The sequence below is a fragment of the Arachis stenosperma genome, chromosome 8 (assembly GCF_014773155.1).
Source record: "Arachis stenosperma cultivar V10309 chromosome 8, arast.V10309.gnm1.PFL2, whole genome shotgun sequence".
In the NCBI taxonomy this organism is placed as follows: Eukaryota; Viridiplantae; Streptophyta; class Magnoliopsida; order Fabales; family Fabaceae; genus Arachis; species Arachis stenosperma.
This window is the reverse complement of record NC_080384.1, coordinates 1,229,697-1,252,010: the sequence shown is the minus strand read 5'-3', so window position 1 is coordinate 1,252,010 and position 22,314 is coordinate 1,229,697. Positions and strand designations below refer to the sequence as shown.

Genomic DNA, 22,314 nt, shown 5'->3' with positions numbered 1-22,314 from the left:
ATTCGAGTGTAATGTTAGGAATACCCAAAGTAATTCTTAAAATTTGTTTAGTTGTTATTAAATTGTCAAAAAAAAAATAATATTTTGAATATATTTAACAAAATTTTAATAATAAAGGTAAAATTATTAAAAAATAAAAATAAATTTTAAAAGTTTTAATTTATATTTTTTAAAAGATATTTTTATTTAAAAAATATTTTTATATAAAATATCTAAACATAAAATTATTTTTATTTTTTTTAAATATTTTATAAAAAAAATCACTTCACAAAAAAAACTTAGGTGAACAAGCTCTTAATCTAATAAGAATAAATCTCTATGTACAAGTCAATTAACTAAACAAGTCCAATAAATCATTTATACTCACGCGCACACGACCTTCTTCGCGCCCCTGCATGTTCTTCTTCTTTCTCATTATCGTCGTTACCAACACCGCCACCTCTTCCTCCTTCTTTTTTCATTGGAACTTCTTCTCCTCATTTCTTTTCTTCCATCTCCTACATCATCTTCATAATCATGATTATCATCGTTATAGCCATCGTCGTCGTCTTCTTCTTATACGTATTGTCATTATCTTTATCATAGAATTTTTGTCATATTGATGATGTTGCCTGATCCAAAATTAAAGAAAATATTTTTGTGCATTTGTAGCAAAATTTTTATATAGGGGTTCTGAATTTGAATTGTTATTGTGATGAATCTATTTCATTCTAGTTTCGGTGTATTTTAGAAAACTTTCGGTGTATTTTTATTCTGATAAGTTCTACATAATTCAAAACTCTTCATCTTCCTCTTCCTCTTCTTCATCTTCTGCTGCTGCTTCTTCTTCTTCTTTTTCGTCATCATCATCATCTTTTTTTTCTTATACATCTTTTTCTTCTTACTTTACCTTCTCAAGTTTCTTCTTGTTTTACTTCTTAACAAGAATAAAAAAATCAAATACAGAAGAAGAAGAAACACATAATGTTACAAAATTACTTGGAAGAGGATGAACCTATATTCATTCAACTAAAAGAAAGAAAGAAATAAAAAAAGAAAAACAAATGATTAAAGGAAATAATTTTGTGCATTTATAGCAAAATTTCGGTGTAGGAGTTCTGAATCTGAATTATTATTGTGATGAATCTATTTCATTCTCGTTTCGGTGTATTTTGGATAATTTTCGGTGTATTTTGGAAAATTTTCAGTATATTTCGAAAAATTTTCAGTATATTTTTATTTTGATAAGTTCTACATAATTCAAAGCTATTTCTCTTCCTCCTATTCATCTTCTATTGCTGCTTCTTCTTCTTCTTCTTCTTTTTCATCATCTATCGTCATTCTTTTTTTTATTCATTTTTTCTTCTTATTTTACCTTCTCAAGTTTCTTCTTGTTTTACTCTTTTAACAAGAATATAAACAAAAAAATTAAACAAAGAAGGAGAAAAAAAAACACATAATGCTGCAAAATTACTTGGAAGATGATAAAGCTACATTTATTCAACTAAAAGAAAGAAAGAAATAAGAAAAAAAAGAAGAAAAAATGCATTAAAAAATATTTTTGTGCATTTGTAGCAAAATTTTTATGTAGGAGTTCTGAATCAAAATTGTTATTGTGATGAATCTGTTCCATTTTCGTTTCGGTATATTTTGAAAAAATTTTGGTGTGTTTTGATTGGTGTATTTTGAAAATTTTTCGGTGTATTTTTAATCTGATAAATTCTGTAAAAATTCCAATTTTGTTTTTTTTCTAAAAAAATTATGAGAAGATAAAATAAGAAGATAAAGAAGAAGCAACAACAGAGCAGCAATAAAAAGAATGACAATGAGGATGAAACACACGAAAAAAATGAGGAGAAACACAAAGAAAGAGGAGGAGAAAAAAGAAGAAGAATGCAGGATACAAACGTTAGAGAAAGAATAATGTAATTTCATATGCGCGCTATGTAAGTGAATTTTGTTGGCTTAAAATTAATTTATTTAGACTTATTTACAAAAAGACTTATATATCAAGCGGAGTGATTAGAGGCATTGGATCTCTGTCCTTTTTTGCTGACAATGCTTGCATTTTTCGATTTCTTGCTCATATTTTTGAATTTCTTGATCTAATGCGTTGTAGACGAACTCCATTCTCTTGTTAATGTATCTGCAATAACATTTTTGTCACCCTTAATATATTCAATTTTTATTGGATATTGTAACAAAAATAATTGCCATCTTACCAACCGTCCATGATTATAATAATGGCCCCATGAAAGGAGTATATGATGCCTGGGAAAAAGCAGCACCATTTACACATCAATCAAGGATAATTCATAAAGGAGGGTTTTTAACACTGGAAGAAGCAAAGGAATCCTTCAAGGAATATGAAGCTCTTCATCCAGAGCAAACCTTTTATTTCAGAATTTTCTTCTTTAGTCTTTAACTTAGATAAACTTAAAGGGCTATTAATTTTGGATTCTCTTATTTGAAAATTCGATGAAACTAATTTTCCTGATGGTTCTTTTAGTAAAAGAACTGGGTTTTCAATAGCTTTTCCTGATAGTTCTTTTAGTAAAAGAACTGAGTTTTCAATAGCTTTATATTTTGGTATTTCTGTCTTTACAATTTTCTGAAATATTTTGTTTTCTGGTCTTTCAATCTTTGTAAACTTCATTATTTATCTTAGAATTTCTGCAAATTCTATCATCGATTCATCACTATTTTCTAGAGATTCTATTATTTTTTCTAACTCTTATGTGAAAAACTTTCAGAACTTTATATTCCAGAAGAAAACGACTACTTAATAGTAGAAACAGATGCTTCAGACATAACCTGGTCAGGATGTCTAAAAGCTAAGAAAGCTATAAAAAGTTTGGAACAAGAAAAAGAATCACTAGATTCTAAATATTCCATAAAGGAATTACTTTGCAGGTATATTTCAGAAACTTTTACTCCAACAGAACAGAAATATACCACTCATGAAAAGGAAACTCTAGCAGCAATCCCCAAATGTAGTATTAGTGAGGAATGATGGAAGTTTAATTAGTCATGTAGAGAGTTGTGTTTGGGAAGGGGGACAATTGGACAAACCATGGTGCACTCAGCACTAAGATTGGCAATAATCATGGAAGAAGACATACATGTCATAGTCAACGAAGCTCGTCAACGGTTGAGAGTTGTTGAGACATATTGAGCGTTGAAGCAACAGCAACTCTCAAACCCCATGTCCAATGGGCATCGACATGATCACATGATGTGTTCCATTTCTTTTTCATCATTTCTTGGTTTGAAAAGGTGGCAACCTTTCATTCACATTATTAATATCCGTATCGCATTCATAAACAGAAGCAACTCTCTCATCTTACAAGTAACGAGCCTATATTGCTGCCCCTTCGAAGTTCGAATAATGGAAGATATTTTTTATATAAATGAACAGAAAAATAATATTTTCTTGTGCTACACAAACAAAATAAGCCATTGATATAATTATAAGTTATAACGTCTCAACTCTTAATTAGCCGCACTGATAAGAAACGCCACCTTTTTAAGTTCGCATGCATGTGTTCTCATGCTTAATTTACAAAATCAATTTCCCTAATACTTTTACAATCGCTACGTTACCCACCAGCTAATCAAACATCTTTAACGTTTCTCTTCATCATTTACCAATGGAAATTAATTAAAAGCCAAACAATATAAAATCACAGTTATTGTTCCAACTTCGATGCGACAAGTAGGAGCTGTAGATGGTAAGATGGATCTCGCGAATAACAGAATAATACATTTGTTTTATGAAAGCATTGATGCCATATATTTGTAAATCATTACTCTCTTGAAAAGATTATAAAAAAAATAATAATTTCATTCTTATTTTTTATAATACCACTTTATATATGATTATATTGTATGAATTTGATTAGTCAAATAACAATGTCCTTAGCTTAGTAACAAGATTAAATTTGATTTGATTAACGAAAATAGGAAAAATAGATATGGATTAATATTTAATTCAACTAAAATATTACTTTTAACGTACATGAATTAATTTGATTTTTGTATCTATTTTTTAAAATTTTTTTGAATAATCTAATTTTTAAAATTGATCAAATTTCCAAATTGCAACATTGTGAATAGGACCCAATCGTCTTTAAAACCAAATCAAACCGATCTTTTATAAATTAATACCATTTATATAATTTGATTCGGATTGATTATATTTTAAAAATTGATCCAAAGTTCCAAACAATGAACATAGCAAAGAAATATATTAACCCAATACAAGAGAGTTTCTTTGAAAAAACAGATACATTACATTACATCAAAATGCAACTAAAAAAAAAAAAAAAAGATGAACACGTAATTGAATGATACGGGGCCAGTCCTAGAAATTTGCAGCCACTGCTGAGTCAGTGTCAGAGAAAAGAAAGTTGCAGGTTTCTCGTGACCGCTTCTGACTTTTACTCCATTTTCCTTTCACATTTCCGAGTTGGGTGCCCTCAAAGTTTTCTCTTTCTTTGAGCTGCATATTCTTCTGTTTGATTCCTTAACTCCCCTGAAAAAAATTGGAAAATTTATGAAAAAGGTTTAGCTTTTCTAGTTTTCATCAGTAGCCCCAGGTTTGAGAGTTTGAGTTGAGCCATGGATTCAACTTGTGCAGCAGTGAGTGCCACCAATCTAGTTCAACTTAGTAACAAAGTTGGAAGAAACAGAGCAACTCTGTTCTGGGGTGAATCTAAAATAGCACCTCAAATAAGAACAACAACAACGTTGTTGAGTGTTCAATCATCCAAGCCTGCAACTGCACACGCTGTTCTCACATCAGATGTGAATCAAGAGTCCACGGTAAATTACTATTACAACTGCATTCTGCAGTCAAGTTTGATGGTTATGCCAAAGCAGTTACCTTTTGATGAATGGATTTTGATTTGGGTGCATAATAATTTAAGGCATTCCAGGAGGAACATAATTTTGAAACCCTTGAAGCAGACCCAAAAGGTGTAGCTTCTATCATTTTGGGTGGAGGTGCTGGAACTCGCCTCTTTCCTCTTACTGGCAGAAGAGCCAAACCTGCGGTACAAATATTAGTTTTAATTGTTGAGGACACTCATAGTTGCAAATCATTCATGCAAGCTTTCTGGAATTTGCAGGTTCCAATAGGAGGGTGTTATAGACTCATTGATATCCCTATGAGCAATTGCATCAATAGTGGCATCAAGAAAATATTCATTTTAACTCAGTTCAACTCTTTCTCCCTCAATCGTCACTTGTCTCGCTTATACAGCTTTGGAAATGGCCTCAGTTTTGGGGATGGTTTTGTGGAGGTCAGTAGCAATAAATGTTATTGGATTTACAGTTATGAACATGTTCATACTTATAGCAATTTCTCGTAACAGGTCTTGGCTGCAACTCAAACACCTGGAGAAACAGGGAAGAAATGGTTCCAAGGGACAGCTGATGCCGTGAGGCAATTTATATGGGTCTTTGAGGTAAAAGCTTACAGTGTTTAAAGTACTGCTTTGATATGGAAGAGGGTGAATGTGTATGTGGATTGCCAATTTCTGATGCAGGATGCCAAGAACAAGAATATTGAGAATATATTGATACTTTCTGGTGATCATCTTTACCGAATGGACTATATGGACTTTGTTCAGGTACAAATTATATGATTCGTAATCAACCATTCTTAGGATTGAGTATTGTAAAGCTAATGATGACTGTCATTGCAGAAACATATCGACACAAATGCTGATATCACAGTTTCGTGTGTGCCCATGGATGATAGGTACATCTACTTGACTACACCTGATTAAATCTTTTGCAAGATATGAACATGATTGCTGTTTTCTTTCTTGCAGCCGCGCATCAGACTATGGGCTGATGAAAATTGATAAAACAGGACGGATTGTACAGTTTGCAGAAAAGCCAAAGGGATCTGATCTGAAGGAAATGGTATGTTAATGGTATCTAAAGCCTCATATTTCTTACATGTTGCCTTGCTAATGCTTGATTTATAACTGCAGAAAGTTGACACCACTGTCCTCGGGTTATCTGCAGAAGAAGCAAAGAAACATCCTTACATTGCATCAATGGGTGTCTATGTCTTTAGAACTGAAACCCTCCTGAAACTACTAAGATGGAGCTGTTCTTCGTGCAATGACTTTGGATCTGAAATAATCCCATCTGCTGTGAAAGATCACAATGTCCAGGTAGTAAGGGAATAATTTAATTTTTATTCTTTTTAAAATCTTACATTATGTTTAGCAGTAGCTTAATGTCTGCTTTTCATTCTCAGGCATATTTGTTTAATGATTACTGGGAAGATATTGGAACTATAAAGTCCTTCTTCGACGCAAATTTGGCCCTTACAGAGCAGGTTTGTTAAAAACTATCCTTTGATTTCTTCTAATTTTTCCTCATTAACTGATTATTTCCATGGTAATAAATTCGACTAGAATTAAGTGGGGTGGGTGATTATAAAGTCCAGAACTTGGAATGTTTCACAATTCAGAAAACTAAATTCCAAGTTTGATGATAAGACAGCTTGATAACAGTGTTAAGAAAAAAGTAATATTTTACATACAGGTTCCCGAGCTCAGAAAGAAAACGCTACTAAATTTTTAATCATATATGTCATCATTTGCAGCCTCCAAAATTTGAATTCTATGATCCAAAGACTCCTTTCTTCACTTCCCCAAGGTTCCTACCACCCACTAAAGTAGAAAAATGCAAGGTATGACAGCAAACTTGACTTGTCCCAGATAAGATTGCTTGATCAGTTTCTGTTGTTGGTGGTACTTTTTGAATGTGCAAACGATTGACACAGATCGTGGATGCAATTATTTCTCATGGGTGCTTCTTGAGGGAGTGCAGCGTTCAACATTCAATTGTTGGGGTGCGCTCACGTCTAGAGTCCGGTGTGGAGCTTAAGGTAAATCTGATTCACTTTCCACTCCTCTATACTTGCTCAATATGACAAGACTATAACTATAATACATCTGTTAAGTGCTTGTTTGGACGTAGTTAAATGCTTGTTTGGCCGTTATTATCTTGATAAAAAAAATATTTTTAAATAAAAAAAAGATTTTTTTTTTTATTTTTTAGCGTGTTTGTCAAAATTTTAGTAGCAAAAGTAAGAGTACTAGAAAAAAAACATCTTTTTCATGTAATAAAAAAACAAAAAAATACTTTTATATTGTTATACGCAAATATAATTGATAGATAAAAAGATCTTTTTGTATGAGATATCCAAATATAAAATTACTTTTACTTTTACATAAGATCTTTTAAAAAAAGATAACTCGAAAAAAGATATTTTTTAACTCACCCAAACAAGCCCAAATCAATAAAAAAAGATCTTTTTTATTTTTTAGTGTATTTGGCAAATTTCTAATAGTAAAAATAAAAGCACTAGAAAAATAAAAAAACATCTTTTTTGAGAAACTACAATTTACATCTTTTTTTGAAAGATCTGTTTTTTTCTTTAAAAAATGATGTTTTTCACATAATAAATGAACAAAAAAGTACTTTTATCTTATTTTACCTAAACAAAATTGATAAATAAAAAGATCTTTTTACATGAAATATTCAAATATAAAATCACTTTTACTCTTGTAAAAGATATTTTAGAAAATATCATTTAAAACAAATATCTTTTTCGAGAATGGCGCCTAGACTCAAGATCAGGGTGCTTATTTCGCTTTGAAACAGGTTATGTTAACATTATTTCTAGATGAGCCCTGTGGCAAAATGTAAATTGTAGCTTCTTGAGTTGATACCTTGAGTTAGGGGTGAACGCGGATCGAATCGGATCTGACCAAAATCTTGATCTAATCCGCACTAAAATCATCTGATCGGATTCAGTATCCACAATTTTTAAGCTTGGATCCGATCGGGTCAGATATCGGATATATCCGTAAAACACAAAAATATTTTTAAAAGCTTATTTTTATTAAAAAAATATTAATAAAATTCTTTTTTCCTGCTCTTTTAAATATGTTTACTCTTAAAATAATATTAAACATACTTTTCTTAAATAATAAAATTAAAATAATATAAGAAGAATATTTTAATTATTTATTTTTGCAAATCCGCGGATATGCGGATACCTACATAAAATCCGCAATGTGATCCTATAAGTGTGTGGATCGGACTGGATTTGCGGATCGGATCCATATCCGCAATTTCCGGGTCGGATTTGGATAAATACCGCGGATACGTGGATCGGATTCGATCCATGAACACCCCTACCTTGAGTGATGGATATTTTTATGCCTTTTATGACCTTTGGTTTTCAGGATACCATGATGATGGGTGCTGATTATTATCAAACCGAGTCTGAAATTGCATCCTTTCTAGCAGAAGGAAAGGTTCCAATTGGTGTGGGAGAGAATACCAAAATCAGGTTTCATTAATATGTCTCTTAAATAACTAGTTTGATTCATATATTATTGGACTCTAAAGCAACAGTCGAAGAAACTCGATTACTTGCCATAACCCCAATGGTTCCCTACATTTTTGTGTCTGCTAATTTCATACTCAACATTTTGAAGGAATTGTATCATTGACAAGAATGCCAAGATAGGAAGAAATGTGATTATTGCAAATGGTGATGTAAGTGCTGCTTCCGAAAATTGCTGTAAAAAGATTTAGTTACTGAGTTTTTATCTAGAGTTGTCTGAATATATAAATGTATATTGATTTCTCAGGGTGTGGAAGAAGCAGACAGGCCTAATGAAGGATTCTACATTAGGTCTGGCATCACAGTTGTTCTAAAAAATGCAACAATCAAAGATGGAACAGTAATATGAAGCCCTTCAAATCATCAAGCGTGCCTCTTTGTCTAAGACCTTGTATATTAGTACAATTTAGTTTCAGGAAAGAACTCATTAGTTTTTGAATAAGTAATAGCCAGAGCTTATTTCTCTTGATCATAAGTAATAATTACGTGTAACAAATAGGACTACATGTTCATGATATAAAATTCCAATAATGTAGTAGAGGGATACTATATTATTATGAAGTAACAATCCATGGACAGAACATGTTTACAAATTGCTGATCACAATTACATTTGTAAGACTATGAAATTCAGAAGTCACTAGTAATTAGTAACAACATAAACAATAATATACCACTCATCTTTAGTGGAGCGGAGGGACACTATTGTGAAGAACAATTCATTGTCAAACAATGCTTACAAATTTGGCAACTCTTGTTTCCTCGGTCTCACTCTCACTCACTCATAAAATATATAGTAATATGACATATTGCATGGTGAAGCTTATCTCAGTTTCTGGCATCAGAACCACCATGCCATTGTGAGCTTCTGATTTCCCTTGCTTTGTTCCACTTCTCAATGTTTCTAAGTCTGGCATACATCTTGCGAATTCGGTTCAGCTTCTGAGACTCTTGAGAGATCAAAGCAGCCATGGAGGGGTTCTCATCTAACACAACCTCATAACCGTCTCGGAACGAATCCATTCCTTGAGCCAGAAGTTGCCAGAACAAGCCGCCAACAGCGGCACCACCACCACTTGCCGATGAGTATATGGCAGAATACACGGTGTTGTAAAACCTTTCCCTTGGTTCTAAGTTAGAACCAAAACTCTTTGTTGAAACACCAAACTCCCCAACTAGTATTGGCTTGTGAAGGGTGTTTTGTGCATCTTGGATGTGCTCATTTAGCCACTTTCCCAAGAAAGACATTTGATCTTCATAGCTTGAGCTTGATAACCTGCTCATGGTAATAGCCATATCACTAATCTATGTAACTATGTACATAGTTAACAATATCAATAGTATGATCATTGATAGATCAAAATCTAACTGATCTATACTTTCTAAGAATTTGTTTGGATGAAATTTTAAGAATATATATTTTTTTAGATATCTTTAAAAAAGTAAAAATAATTTCACATTTGAATATCTTATATCTGCGACCTCTTAGATGAGTATGGAAGACTATGCTATTTGAGTTATAACTTATTGGTAAAATAACTTTATTTATTAATTATGTTTGAGTATAACAATATAAAAGTATTTATTTATTTATTTATTATGTCAAAATATTTTTTTATGCAAAAAAGATGTTTAAAAAAGATATAATTAGAATTTCTTAAAAAATATATATTTTTTATTTTTATAGTGTTTTTATTTTTATCATAATAAATTGTTAAATATATTAAAAAATATATGTTTTTTTTTTACAATTTAATGCTATCCAATTGCGGAGTAAATTGTGGCATTCATAGTAACAGTTTGCATTATTTGATAAAGTAATAATGGTAGGTGAATAATAAAGAAGCAGACCATTGATCAGGGTAGGCGTGGACTGTTGCAAAATCAATGGCGGGGATTTGGTTATTAGCAATAAAATCTGTTCCAACTTGGAAGTTGGGATTAGAGTCACTCTTTGATTGACCATAGAAACCCTCAAGACCAGCTTCTAGCAAGTGGTTTCCATCTATGGATTTCAAGTAAGATGCCATCTCACTAATCCAACCCTGTGAAATCATTAAACATTATGTTGTGTGTCGGTGAAGAAACTTGGAATCCTAATTGCAAGTGATGCAATCTCGTTAGTTTATACCTGAACTGTATTTCCTGATTGATCTGATTTGCACCTAATTTCGTTCATAAGCTCCCAGGCCATTATGGTTGGGTCATCTTTGTAAGCAACACCAGTGATGCTGTTACGTCTTGTAAGTACAGTCTATAATAACAAAACATAAACAAAAACTTGGATTCATCCAACACTTTTTACCAGTTATTGAGTACTAGAAGGTGTTGGGCCATCACGGAAAGCTCTCGACCAGAACATAAAATAAAAAGACATTACATCCAACTTAAAATTTAAAAATAATAAATTAATGGGTCTTTCATCTTATAAATTCCTCACTCTTCCTTGCGGACTAACTTCATACATTCCTGTAACATTAACTGAAAGGATAGGAAAAAATAAAGCATGGTTATGATTACCTTGATATGATTTTTGTAGTATCCCTTAACAACTGAATTTGTGAAGAAATCGTCCTCAGAATAAATGGACTGTCCACCCTCATTCCTTGCCCACTCCACATATTGCTTCTTCCCTCCAAAATTCTCATAGTTATCCACCAAACTCAACACAAGCTTTATCCCATATTTTCCGGCTTCCGCTATTACAAAGTCCAACCCCTTTTAATTTCAGTCCAATGTGAAATGAATCAGTAACAGATATAATATACTACTACTAATTGAAGATTAAAAGATTAACAAGTACCTGGAACATTTGCTCATTATAAGAACCAGGAGAGTATTGAAGAGGTTTATATCCACCATCACTGAAAGCCCAAGTTCTTGCAATGTTAAGGCCATTATTTGAAGCCTCTTGAAATGTAGAGGAGACCTTGGTCCTCTGAGATGGATCAGAGGCCATGTACATGAGCCAGTAAGCATTGAAACCATGGGCATAGTAGGGGCTACCATTCAGCACAAGCTGCACCCCTCTTGTCTTCACAAAACCATCTGCTTCTACTTCAACTGCCACTAACAGAACCAACAAACCAGCTCCAAAGAACCACTGCTTCATCATGGTGTGTTGTTGTGATCTCAATGTATGTTGGGTTTTGAAGCAAATGAAGATTCTGTCCTTGTTTATAGAGCAAGTGTCTCGGTTGGAATATATAAGATTTCACATCAGTGAATAAAGGTGATCCAAATGCGAGAAAATTACAGAAAAGGGGCGTGGTGGTTAAGCAAGATGAGAGGGTGTCCAATCCGTAATGGGCCGACAATGAGGGTGGGCCTCGGAGAACATGAACATGACCACAACCCTCACATGATACTGTCCCTCATGGTCATGGTATGCAACTATGCATACCTATTTGGGTACGATAAATATCCGAGTCATTTACTTTTTATGTATTCGTTTCTAATTTATTATCTACTTATTATACTAAAATTGGGTTTTTTCTCAACTACTAAAGATGACGTGTCGATCTCTCATGCCTCTGTTTTTTCTCCAAAAACGAATAATTTTTTTTTCTATTCTAAATTATTTTATTGTAATTATATTATAATTAATACTAAATGAATAATATATAATTATACTAATTTAGTAACATATTTCATTATAATTATATCAAATCAATATTTAATGCACTATTAAACTACTTATCAATTATCAATTAAAAATACTTTTAATAATTTTAATGATAATAATAATATCAATAATAGTAATAATAATAATAATAAATCTTTATTACCTGATTCACGTATATCAAATAATTTTTTTAAATTATTTTATAAAAAATATCTTTAATATAATTATTTTGTATTTAATATTTATGAATAATATATCATTATACTAATTTAGAAATATATCTTCATTATAATTGTATCAAATCAAAATTTAATGCACTATTAAACTACTTATCAATTATCAATTAAAAATACTTTTATTCATTTTAATGATAATAATAATATCAATAATAGTAATACTAATAATAAAAAATCTTTGATACCCGTGATATGATGAAATTAATATATAATTATACTAATTTAAAAACATATATTCATTATAATTGTATCAAATCAATATTTAATGCATTATTAAAAAATTATCTTAATAATAGGTAATTTACATATTTATTTTTGTTTTACTAAAGTCTATATATAGTGTTTTCTGTAGTACATGAATCTAAATTTGAGAGTCAATTCATAATTTTATATTTAGTGTTTTTTTACTACTTCATAGAATAAGAATGTATTCTTCATTTTTTTATTGAAGTTGATCCTTTTAAGGTATAATTTATAATTTTTTATAATATTTTTCATATACTCATTCTATTATATTATTCTTTTGATAATTTTTTATTTGTTGTTACTCTAAGTTATTCTTATCGTCTAATGTTCCAGTTTGATTGTCTTTTGCCATAATCATTTACAATGCATCACATCCATGAAATACCTCATCGAGTTGTCTTCACTGATTCGGGTTCCAACTACATGGATGTAAGCGTTCAAAGAGGAGGCAATAGTCTCTACTTTACCGAATGATGGTTGGATCTACTCACCTATTATGACCAACCCAATGGAATGTGGTTAAAGTTAGATTTATTAGGAGGAGCTCGATTTTTAATTGAGGAATTGCATCCACGAAACTTTACAGGGCAAGTTCAAGTTTCATCCCCTCCATTTTTTTAAGTCTGCCCGAAAATCTTCAAAGTGGAGCATATAATGAAATTGAATTCCCTCAGTTTCAGTTCAGTTTTGCTAAATTCATGACAAATTCAGATATGCAATTTCAACGATTGGTAATATATTTAAATTTTCTTAGTTTAAGTCGTTCATTATTAGAATACTTTTTTAACATATTTTGATTTTTTTCAGAAATTACCAGCTTTCTTTTGCATGCATGCAATGCCATTGAGGGGAATAAGAGTTAGTTTGGTTTCTCGGTGTGGCAATTCTATATCTTGCTGCATTGCATGGATAGCGGATGATGAAACTTATCTAACAAGAGGATGGTCTGATTTTGCACGAATTCTAAATATTGAAACTTACTAAGTTATTTCAGTTTGTTGTCGTTACAATAATGATTCTATACTATACGTGACTAAGGACTAGAATAGGTTCAATATTATTTAGGTAATTTGGTTTTACTATTAGTATTTGATTAAATTATAATTATAAAATTTTAAATTATTGCCTCAATTTATATATTACGATTATTTTTTTGTGGATATGCTATTTTTAAATAATTTAATAAAATGAAGTAGTGTCAGATATTATTAAGTTTATTTTTATCCTTTATTTTTTTATTTGTATTTTTATTATATTTGACAAAAAAATGAACCTACACATATATTAAATCATTGACTTAAAGACAATTTATTTACCAATAAATATAGATTTTATTTATAATTGGAATAAAATTTATTTGCCAATAATCGGTGGATAAAATTGAAATTACACCCATGTCATATAATTATAATTGATTAATTGATATAAAATGAAATTATACTCGTGTCATGAGTAATAATCTAAATAATTATATTTTAACAAAATATAATTTAAAATAATTTATAAACAATTATCTTAATAAAAATAATTATTTAATAATCGATTTAAAAATCAATGCAAAAAATAATTATTAATAATAGTATTATTAATTTGGTAAATAATATAATTTCAATTTATTACTTGATATATAAATAATATATGGAAATCTATTGAGTAAATCAATGATTTTGCACCTTAATAATTTGACAGTTATTACTCAATTAACTGTCAGTTAATTGAATTAGTAATAACAATTTCCAATTTCAAATTTTGTATATTAAGTAGTTATTAAAAACTGGGTAATAACGATTTACACGGAAAAATCATTGATAAATTCAATTAACCATATAGAAGATAATATACTAACAGTTTTAGTATATTTTTTATGGCAAGCGAAATTATTTTCTCAGATTTTCTATTAAAATTGAAATTAGTAATAGTTTAAAAGAAGGTTTATTAATATAATTACTAATAGTCACATTTTTATACACAGGATATATGTTTTCTATATATTATTTAAAAAATATAATGAAACATGAATAATGGATGAGTATGTTATTTCTTCGACTAGCTAATTAATATAAAATCGAGTACCCTCTTTTATTCGATTGAGGTCATATTATGTTTGGTGAAAGTTTCAATCACCCTAATTAAATTCTGTCTTTGTGCCTTAACTTATACATGGAGTAATATGTTATATATTATTTGGTATATCTAAATAGTTATTTCTCATAGCGGAGATGTAAAAAATCATATTAAGGTTTATTGCCAAATAATTAGTGGATGAATAATAGTAGATTATATCATTTTGAAAAAGTATTTTCATTATAATTATATCAAATTAATATTTAATTATGATAAAATATCTTAATTATAATTATATCATGGAATTATAATAATTATGATATTTATGTTATATATTTTAATCATTTATGTACATAAATAAAATAGAAATCAATCAAATCAAATTATCACGGTAAATAATATATTGTATATTATTACAGGAAATAATCCGTAGATAAAATTGAAATTACACTCGTGTTATATAATTATAATTGATTAATTGGTATAAAATGAAATTATACCAATGTCATGAGTAATAATCTAAATAATTATATATTAACAAAATATAATTTGAAATAATTTATAAACAATTACCTTAACAAAAATAATTACTTAATAATTGATTTAAAAATCAATGCAAAAAATAATTTTTAATAATAGTATTATTACCTGGATAAATAATATAATTTTAAATTATTACTTGAAATATAAATAATATATGAAAATCTATTGAGTAAATCAATGATTTTGCACCTTAATAATTTGACAATTATTACTCAATTAACCAGTTAATTGAATTAGTAATAACAATTTCTAATTTCAAATTTTGTATATTAAGTCATTATTAAAAACTGGGTAATAACGATTTATACGGAAAAATCATTGATAAATTCAATTAACCATAAAGAAGATAATATACTAACAGTTTTAGTATATTATTATGGCAATGGAAATTATTTTCTCAAATTAAATTTTATATAATTATAGTAAGTCTCTATAATTAAAGCAATATAAAATTGCTTCATATATAGCAATAATATAATACATATTTATATATCTCTTCTTTTATCTCTTTTTTCAAAATATTGACATATAATTAATGTAAAAAATATATAATATTAAACTGTTTTGTTATGTATATATATGAATTTATATAATAATCCGTATAATTTATACGTATGGCATAATACATATATCAAAAAAAGATTCCATAATTTTTGAAAACCACTGTTTTGTTATATGAAATTGAAATTGAAATTAAATAATTTCTATTTATATAATTTTTTTCTATTAGTATCCAGTATCTCCATTAAAAATTCATATCGTTTGTAATTAGTATATATATATATATAAACAATTTTACAATTACGATAATCATATAATTTTATATACAAACATTGATACAGTGTTGTTTTATGTATATATTTTGCAGGTATCAAAGGCTAATATTGAATTGTTATTCAGTAGGTTTAAATTATTTATTGTTTATTACAAAACTTTCTGCATTAGAATTCTCTATTAATTTGTTCTTCATTTTGAGCTGATTTTGATATTTTCTTACTTCACAATAAACCAACATATAAAACTTTGTTGGTAGATTTAAGTATTACTAGATTATTTATGGTCATATTGAGTATATATGCCTGATTTATTGAAAAAAGTAGATTAAATAACTATTTTATAGTTAATACAATTAACACTATATTAAGAAAAGAAAAATAACGCATACAAGTTATTTTTTATTAATTAAATTATTATAATTAAAATGAAATTTAATATAACAACTTAAAATTATAATTTCAATCTTATCACGTGCATGACACAGGTGATTAAACTTGTTTTGTCAAATTATCTGGATACTCATGCAATTATGCCATAAAAAGTTCTAGTAAACGAGTATTAAAGAATACTAATTAACGTTAATGATCTTTACGTTATAACTCGAACGTAATTAGTAATATTATTAAATTTATTATATATTATCAAAATTAGATTTTTTCAATTAATAGTATAACTGATCTGTATGTTCTTGAAGGTATTTTTAATTTATTTTATTTGATTGATTTAAATATGTTAATTAATTATTTATTTATTTGATTTAATTAAAATAAATATTAAATTATTTTATATTTTATTTCACCACATTAATTATAATTAATAAATAATTTGATTTGACTGAAATAAATTAATTAATTTTGTTTTATTAATTTGTATTATTTTTTATTTTATGTATTTTAATTAATAATTTTTTAAATTGTTATAATTTTTACGTAGCATATTTATAAAATACTTTTATTTATTTGATTTATTATTCTGAGCCAAACAATTATACTTAATTTATTATATCAATTATTTTATTTAATTAATTCAAAGAGTAATGTTATACATCCAAATCTTTTTATGAATAAAATCTATGAAGGGTATTTACAAATTTGATTAATTAATATTATTAATATTATTATTAATATTATTAATATTAATAAACGGTTACTAACCGTTTTGTACCATTTGGTTGAAGGGACACAACCTTTTAAGGATTGTGTATGTTCAAAACATTGTGTCTATTGGATAAAGGGACACAACTCTTTAAGAGTTGTATATGTTCAAAACATTGTATCTATTGGCAATAGAAATGATACAACCATTTGTATACGTAACTAATCATAATTGTTACGTGCAATATGTATAAATAAGTCCTTATCCACTATTTCAGATATGAAGTACTAAGCGTACAATTTACTCTACTAATAAAGAGAGTTGAAAATTTCTTACTATTGCTAATTAAGAAATTCTTAGGTTTCATTGTATCTTGGGAGAGTATTGTCATCAATCCTATAGCAACTAAGTGTGGGGACAAATATCTCTCTAAAGAAAGCGATCTAATCGTGCCTTGAAACCACTACACAAATATAAGATTTTGTCATCTTACCATCTTCATATACCCAACAATTTTAGAGAGATATTTTTTGAAGATGGCACAAGATCAAAACACCACGTTCAAGGTCATGAATCAAGAGTTTGTCAAGTTAGATCGCTTTGATGGAATAAACTTCAACCATTGGAAGGACAAGATGATGTTCCTTCTTTCGGTTCTCAATCTTGCATATGTGATTGACCGAAAACCTCCACCAATTGCCAATGCTGCTGGAAGTTCCACAATGGAAGAGGAAGAAAAGATTGTTGAATTGAAGAAGAAACACGATGCAGATACTATTGTATGTCGAGGTCATATGTTAATTCAATCACCATTGGAGATTTGGAAATATTTGGAAGAAAAGTACAATACTAAACGACAAGGAACAGATAAGTTTACTATGATGAAATATTTTGAATTTATTATAAATGATATTATTGATCAAATTCATGAATTACAAATCCTTGTAAGTAGACTTCGTGATCTACAAGTGGTGATCCTTGAATCATTACAAGGTGAAGAATGTTTTTCTAATGAATTTGATCACTTTTGTGAATTACATGGTATTGTGCATGAATCTTCCGCTCCATATACTCCGCAACAAAAATGGTTTGGCGGAAAGGAAAACCGTACCTTAGTGGATATGGTTAATTCAATGTTACTAAATGCAAAATTGCATTACAATTTGTGGGGTGAAACATTATTGACATCATGTCATATCCATAATAGGATATCATCAAGACATAGAAAGGTTTCTCCTTATGAAATTTGGAAAGAAAGGAAACCTAATTTATATTATCTTAAAGTGTGGGGGTGTTTAGCCTTTTATTGAGTTCCTTATCAAAAGAGAACCAAATTGGGGCCAAGAGGCATAAAAGGCACTTTTATAGGATATGCTTAAAATTCTAAAGCATATAAATATTATATTAGACTTAGTGTCTAATGTAGTTGTTGAATCAAGAGAGATAGAATTTATTGAAAATAAATTTATCAATTATTCAACTTCTAATTTAGAATATCCCCAAAATGATACTAATGTTTCACAAGAAATATATATGGAGCAACCGAAAAGTTATGTGCTACCCGAAAATGAAAAGAAAGTTTTCAAATTAATTAAGTCTTTGTATGGGCTAAAACAAGCGCCTAAACAATGGCATGAGAAGTTTGATTCAGTGGTGTTATCAAATGGCTTCTCACATAATAGTGCGGATAAATGTATTTACTCAAAATTTACTAAAGATTATGGAGTAATCATTTGTTTATATGTTGATGATATGTTAATCATCGGAACAAATTTAGAAGGAATTCATATAACGAAGGAGTATCTAACTTCTAAATTCAAGATGAAGGATTTGAATGAAGTTGATACAATATTAGGCATAAAGGTGCATAAGAATGAAGTTGGCTTTACTTTAAGTCAATCTCATTATATTAAAAAGGTATTGGAAAAGTTTAATCATCTCACAATTAAAGAATCCAATACGCCGTATGATCCTAATCTTAAATTAGAAGGAAACATGGGAAGACCTATAGCACAATTAGAATATGCTAGTGCTATAGGAAGTTTAATGTATGCAATGCATTGTACTAGACCTGATATAGCATTTGCTGTGTGCAAACTATCAAGGTTTACAGGAAAGCCTAGCAATCAACATTGGAAAGCTATAACAAGAGTTCTTGGTTATCTCAAGAAAACCATAAACTTGGGATTACATTATAGTGATTATCCCGCAGTTTTAGAAGGTTATTCCGACGCAAGTTGAATTACAAATCTTAGTGATAACAAATCCACTTCAGGATGGATTTTCACCATAGGTGGTGGAGCAATAAGTTGGGCCTCAAAGAAACAAACATGTATTACACATTCTACTGTGGAGGCTGAGTTTGTAGCTTTATCAGCCGCAGGTAAAGAAGCGGAATGGTTAAGAAATTTGTTATATGATATAAAGCTGTGGCCACAGCAGATGACAGCCATTTCAATCTTCTGTGATAGTGAATCAACCATGTCTCGAGCATATAATAAGAAAGTCTAGACATATAAGTTTGAGACATGAATTTGTGAGGCAACTAATAGATGATGGTGTAATTACCATCACTTATGTAAGATCTCAAGAAAATTTAGCAGACCCTTTGACTAAAGGTTTGTCAAGGGATAAAATCAAAGAAACTACTGCTAAAATGGGATTAAAACCTATTATTGCTAAATGATGGGAACCCAACCTTATTCTAGTAGACCACTAGTTTCAAGGTTTAATGGGTAATAACAAGTTATTTAGCAATTGGAGCACTAAGGTATAGGATTTAGTGCTATTTACAATAAATTAGGAGGGTGAGTTTAAACTCTTAATGGAATGATAATATTATCTATCAAAAGATTCCACCTATATGAATATAAGAGTGGTGCCGCTCTAATCGAGAATTTTAGAGGTTTTATTCTCGTAAATATTCATGAAACCAGGATGAGCACAAGGCCATATAAGTGCTTAAAATTGTAAACTCTTGAACTTGGAGGGTATAAGTAATGTGTGTGATTTTTGGTACTAGCATATGGAGTATAGGTTTAATCGATTAGACACCTATTACTTCGTTAGAACTTTAAAATTTACACTAAAAGAATGTTTAATCTTAGTGACACATTCTTTATGCATATACTTGTCTGACATTTAAATTTTGTAAATAGTGGGGGATTGAAGGGTATTTACAAATTTGATTAATTAATATTATTAATATTATTATTAATATTATTAATATTAATAAACGGTTACTAACCGTTTTGTACCATTTGGTTGAAGGGACACAACCTTTTAAGGATTGTGTATGTTCAAAATATTGTGTCTATTGGATAAAGGGACACAACTCTTTAAGAATTGTATATGTTCAAAACATTGTATCTATTGGCAATAGAAATGATACAACCATTTGTATACGTAACTAATCATAATTGCTACGTGCAATATGTATAAATAAGTCTTTATCCACTATTTCAGATATGAAGTACTAAGCGTACAATTTACTCTACTATTAAGAGATTTTCTTTGTTCAAGAGAGTTGATAATTTCTTACTATTCCTAATTAAGAAATTTTTAGGTTTCATTGTATCCTGGGAGAGTATTGTCATCAACCCTATAGCAACTAAGTGTGGGGACAAATATCTCTCTAAAGAAAGCGATCTAATCGTGCCTTGAAACCACTACACAAATATAAGATTTTGTCATCTTACCATCTTCATATACCCAACAATCTATTCAAATTAAACAATAAAATTTGAAGTAATACTATCTATAATTGATTTTTGTTAATATTAGACCAATTTTATTAGACTAGATTAATAAAAATACTTGGATGCGTAGAATTATTCTAATTGAAATATATGTTATTTGATTCAAGTTATTGTCACATTAATATATAAATTTTTTTATTTGACTGAAATACATAAATTAATTTTGTTTTAATTTGTATTAATTTTTTTATTTTATGTATTTTAATTTATAATTTTTAAAAGTGCTATAATTTTTATATAATATATTTATAAAATATTTTTATTTATTTGAGTTACTATACTAAGTCAAACAATTATAATTAATTTATTATATCAATTATTTCATTTAATTAATTCAAAAAATTAAAATATATATTATTTGATTCAATTTATTGTCACGCTAATATTAGGAGTCGTTATTTATCTAAAGTTCTTATTCATTTTCTTCTTTGATATTAAATATTTTAATTTTAAATTTTAAATTTTTATTCATTGTTTATATTTTTTTAATTTTAATATCAAATCTAATATTTCTATTAATATTTTTTTATAATTTATTATCTGATAGTTATATACTCACCATCAATTATATAATTATAAATATTTTTTTTAATTTATTAAAAAATAATTTCATTAATTCCTTTTTTATTTTACTTATTTTTATATTTCATAACTTATTCACCGTAAAAAGTCATATATGCTAGAAGAGAATCTCATTTTTTTTTATCAATTGTTCTTCCATTTGGTAATACATTTTTTTTCCTTATGATGCATTATTTCTAAGCTTTGATATTTTTTTATAAACTATAAAACATTATTATTCGTTATTGTGCTCTATCTCTTCAATTTTTTTTTATTTTTCATATTTATTTATTTTTATATTTTTTATTATAAATTTTATCATTTTTATCCTATACAAATTAATTTATCATAACTCTTCACATATTGAGTCTTTAAAATATTTAAATTATATTCCATATGTGCTTAATTTTATTTCTAATTTGAAAGATTGAGTGATAAAATAACATTGATGAAGATTGTTGTGTGTCTTCTTTTTCGTCTCTTTTGCTTACCTCTTTTTTTGTAGAGATCATGAGTAATTATATATAATGGTGCTTATGCATAAATGGTAAGCATAAATTATATCTTATCTTCTCTTAATAAAATTTGTATTATCTACCTTGAAATAGGAAAAAATATTGTATGAACCAATAAGTCTGTTATCGTTGTGACATGATATTGTGCATTCATCTTATCTTTAGCAGTTTTGGTTGGCATTCAAACTAACAAAAAAATATGATATAAAACTGTTCTAGGTAATTTTAATAAAAAAAGTTCTCCATAATATTTTTTGCTATAATAATAAAGAAAGTGCAATGACAAATTTTATCTCATGTTAGATTATACTTGCGATAAAATTGGTTTTAACATAAGAGTAATAGGATTTTTAAAAGTTTTGCTCATGCATCATGAGCAATTATCTATAAATTTAATCAATAATGTTATTTGAAGAGAAATTTTTAAAAAGATAAGATTTTAATAATGTAAATATTTGTTGAAGGTGCAACAAGGT

At 28.5% G+C, this 22,314-nt stretch overlaps 2 protein-coding genes across 3 annotated transcripts; one reads left to right on the top strand and one right to left on the bottom strand.

Annotated features, from left to right (window-relative positions):
- The first annotated feature begins 4,297 nt into the window (after window positions 1-4,297).
- Window positions 4,298-9,012, top strand: LOC130943921 (glucose-1-phosphate adenylyltransferase large subunit 1-like). Of its 2 annotated transcripts, none has more exons than XM_057872010.1 (14): window positions 4,298-4,803; window positions 4,917-5,033; window positions 5,109-5,282; window positions 5,355-5,447; window positions 5,529-5,612; window positions 5,688-5,743; window positions 5,817-5,910; window positions 5,982-6,167; window positions 6,254-6,334; window positions 6,605-6,691; window positions 6,785-6,889; window positions 8,256-8,362; window positions 8,511-8,571; window positions 8,667-9,012. In XM_057872010.1, exons 1-14 carry the CDS (start codon window positions 4,600-4,602, stop codon window positions 8,766-8,768), a joined length of 1,551 nt encoding a protein of 516 aa, XP_057727993.1. In that variant the 5' UTR covers window positions 4,298-4,599; the 3' UTR covers window positions 8,769-9,012. The 2 variants fall into 2 exon arrangements, with proteins under 2 accessions (XP_057727993.1, XP_057727992.1); XM_057872009.1 differs by having other exon boundaries at window positions 4,908-5,033.
- Window positions 9,013-9,123: 111 nt separating this feature from the next.
- Window positions 9,124-11,708, bottom strand: LOC130943922 (mannan endo-1,4-beta-mannosidase 7-like). Its single transcript, XM_057872011.1, has 5 exons — window positions 11,222-11,708; window positions 10,939-11,136; window positions 10,550-10,672; window positions 10,270-10,463; window positions 9,124-9,694 (listed from the first exon to the last, which is right to left on the bottom strand). Exons 1-5 carry the CDS (start codon window positions 11,531-11,533, stop codon window positions 9,247-9,249), a joined length of 1,275 nt encoding a protein of 424 aa, XP_057727994.1. The 5' UTR covers window positions 11,534-11,708; the 3' UTR covers window positions 9,124-9,246.
- Between the last annotated feature and the right edge of the window lie 10,606 nt (window positions 11,709-22,314).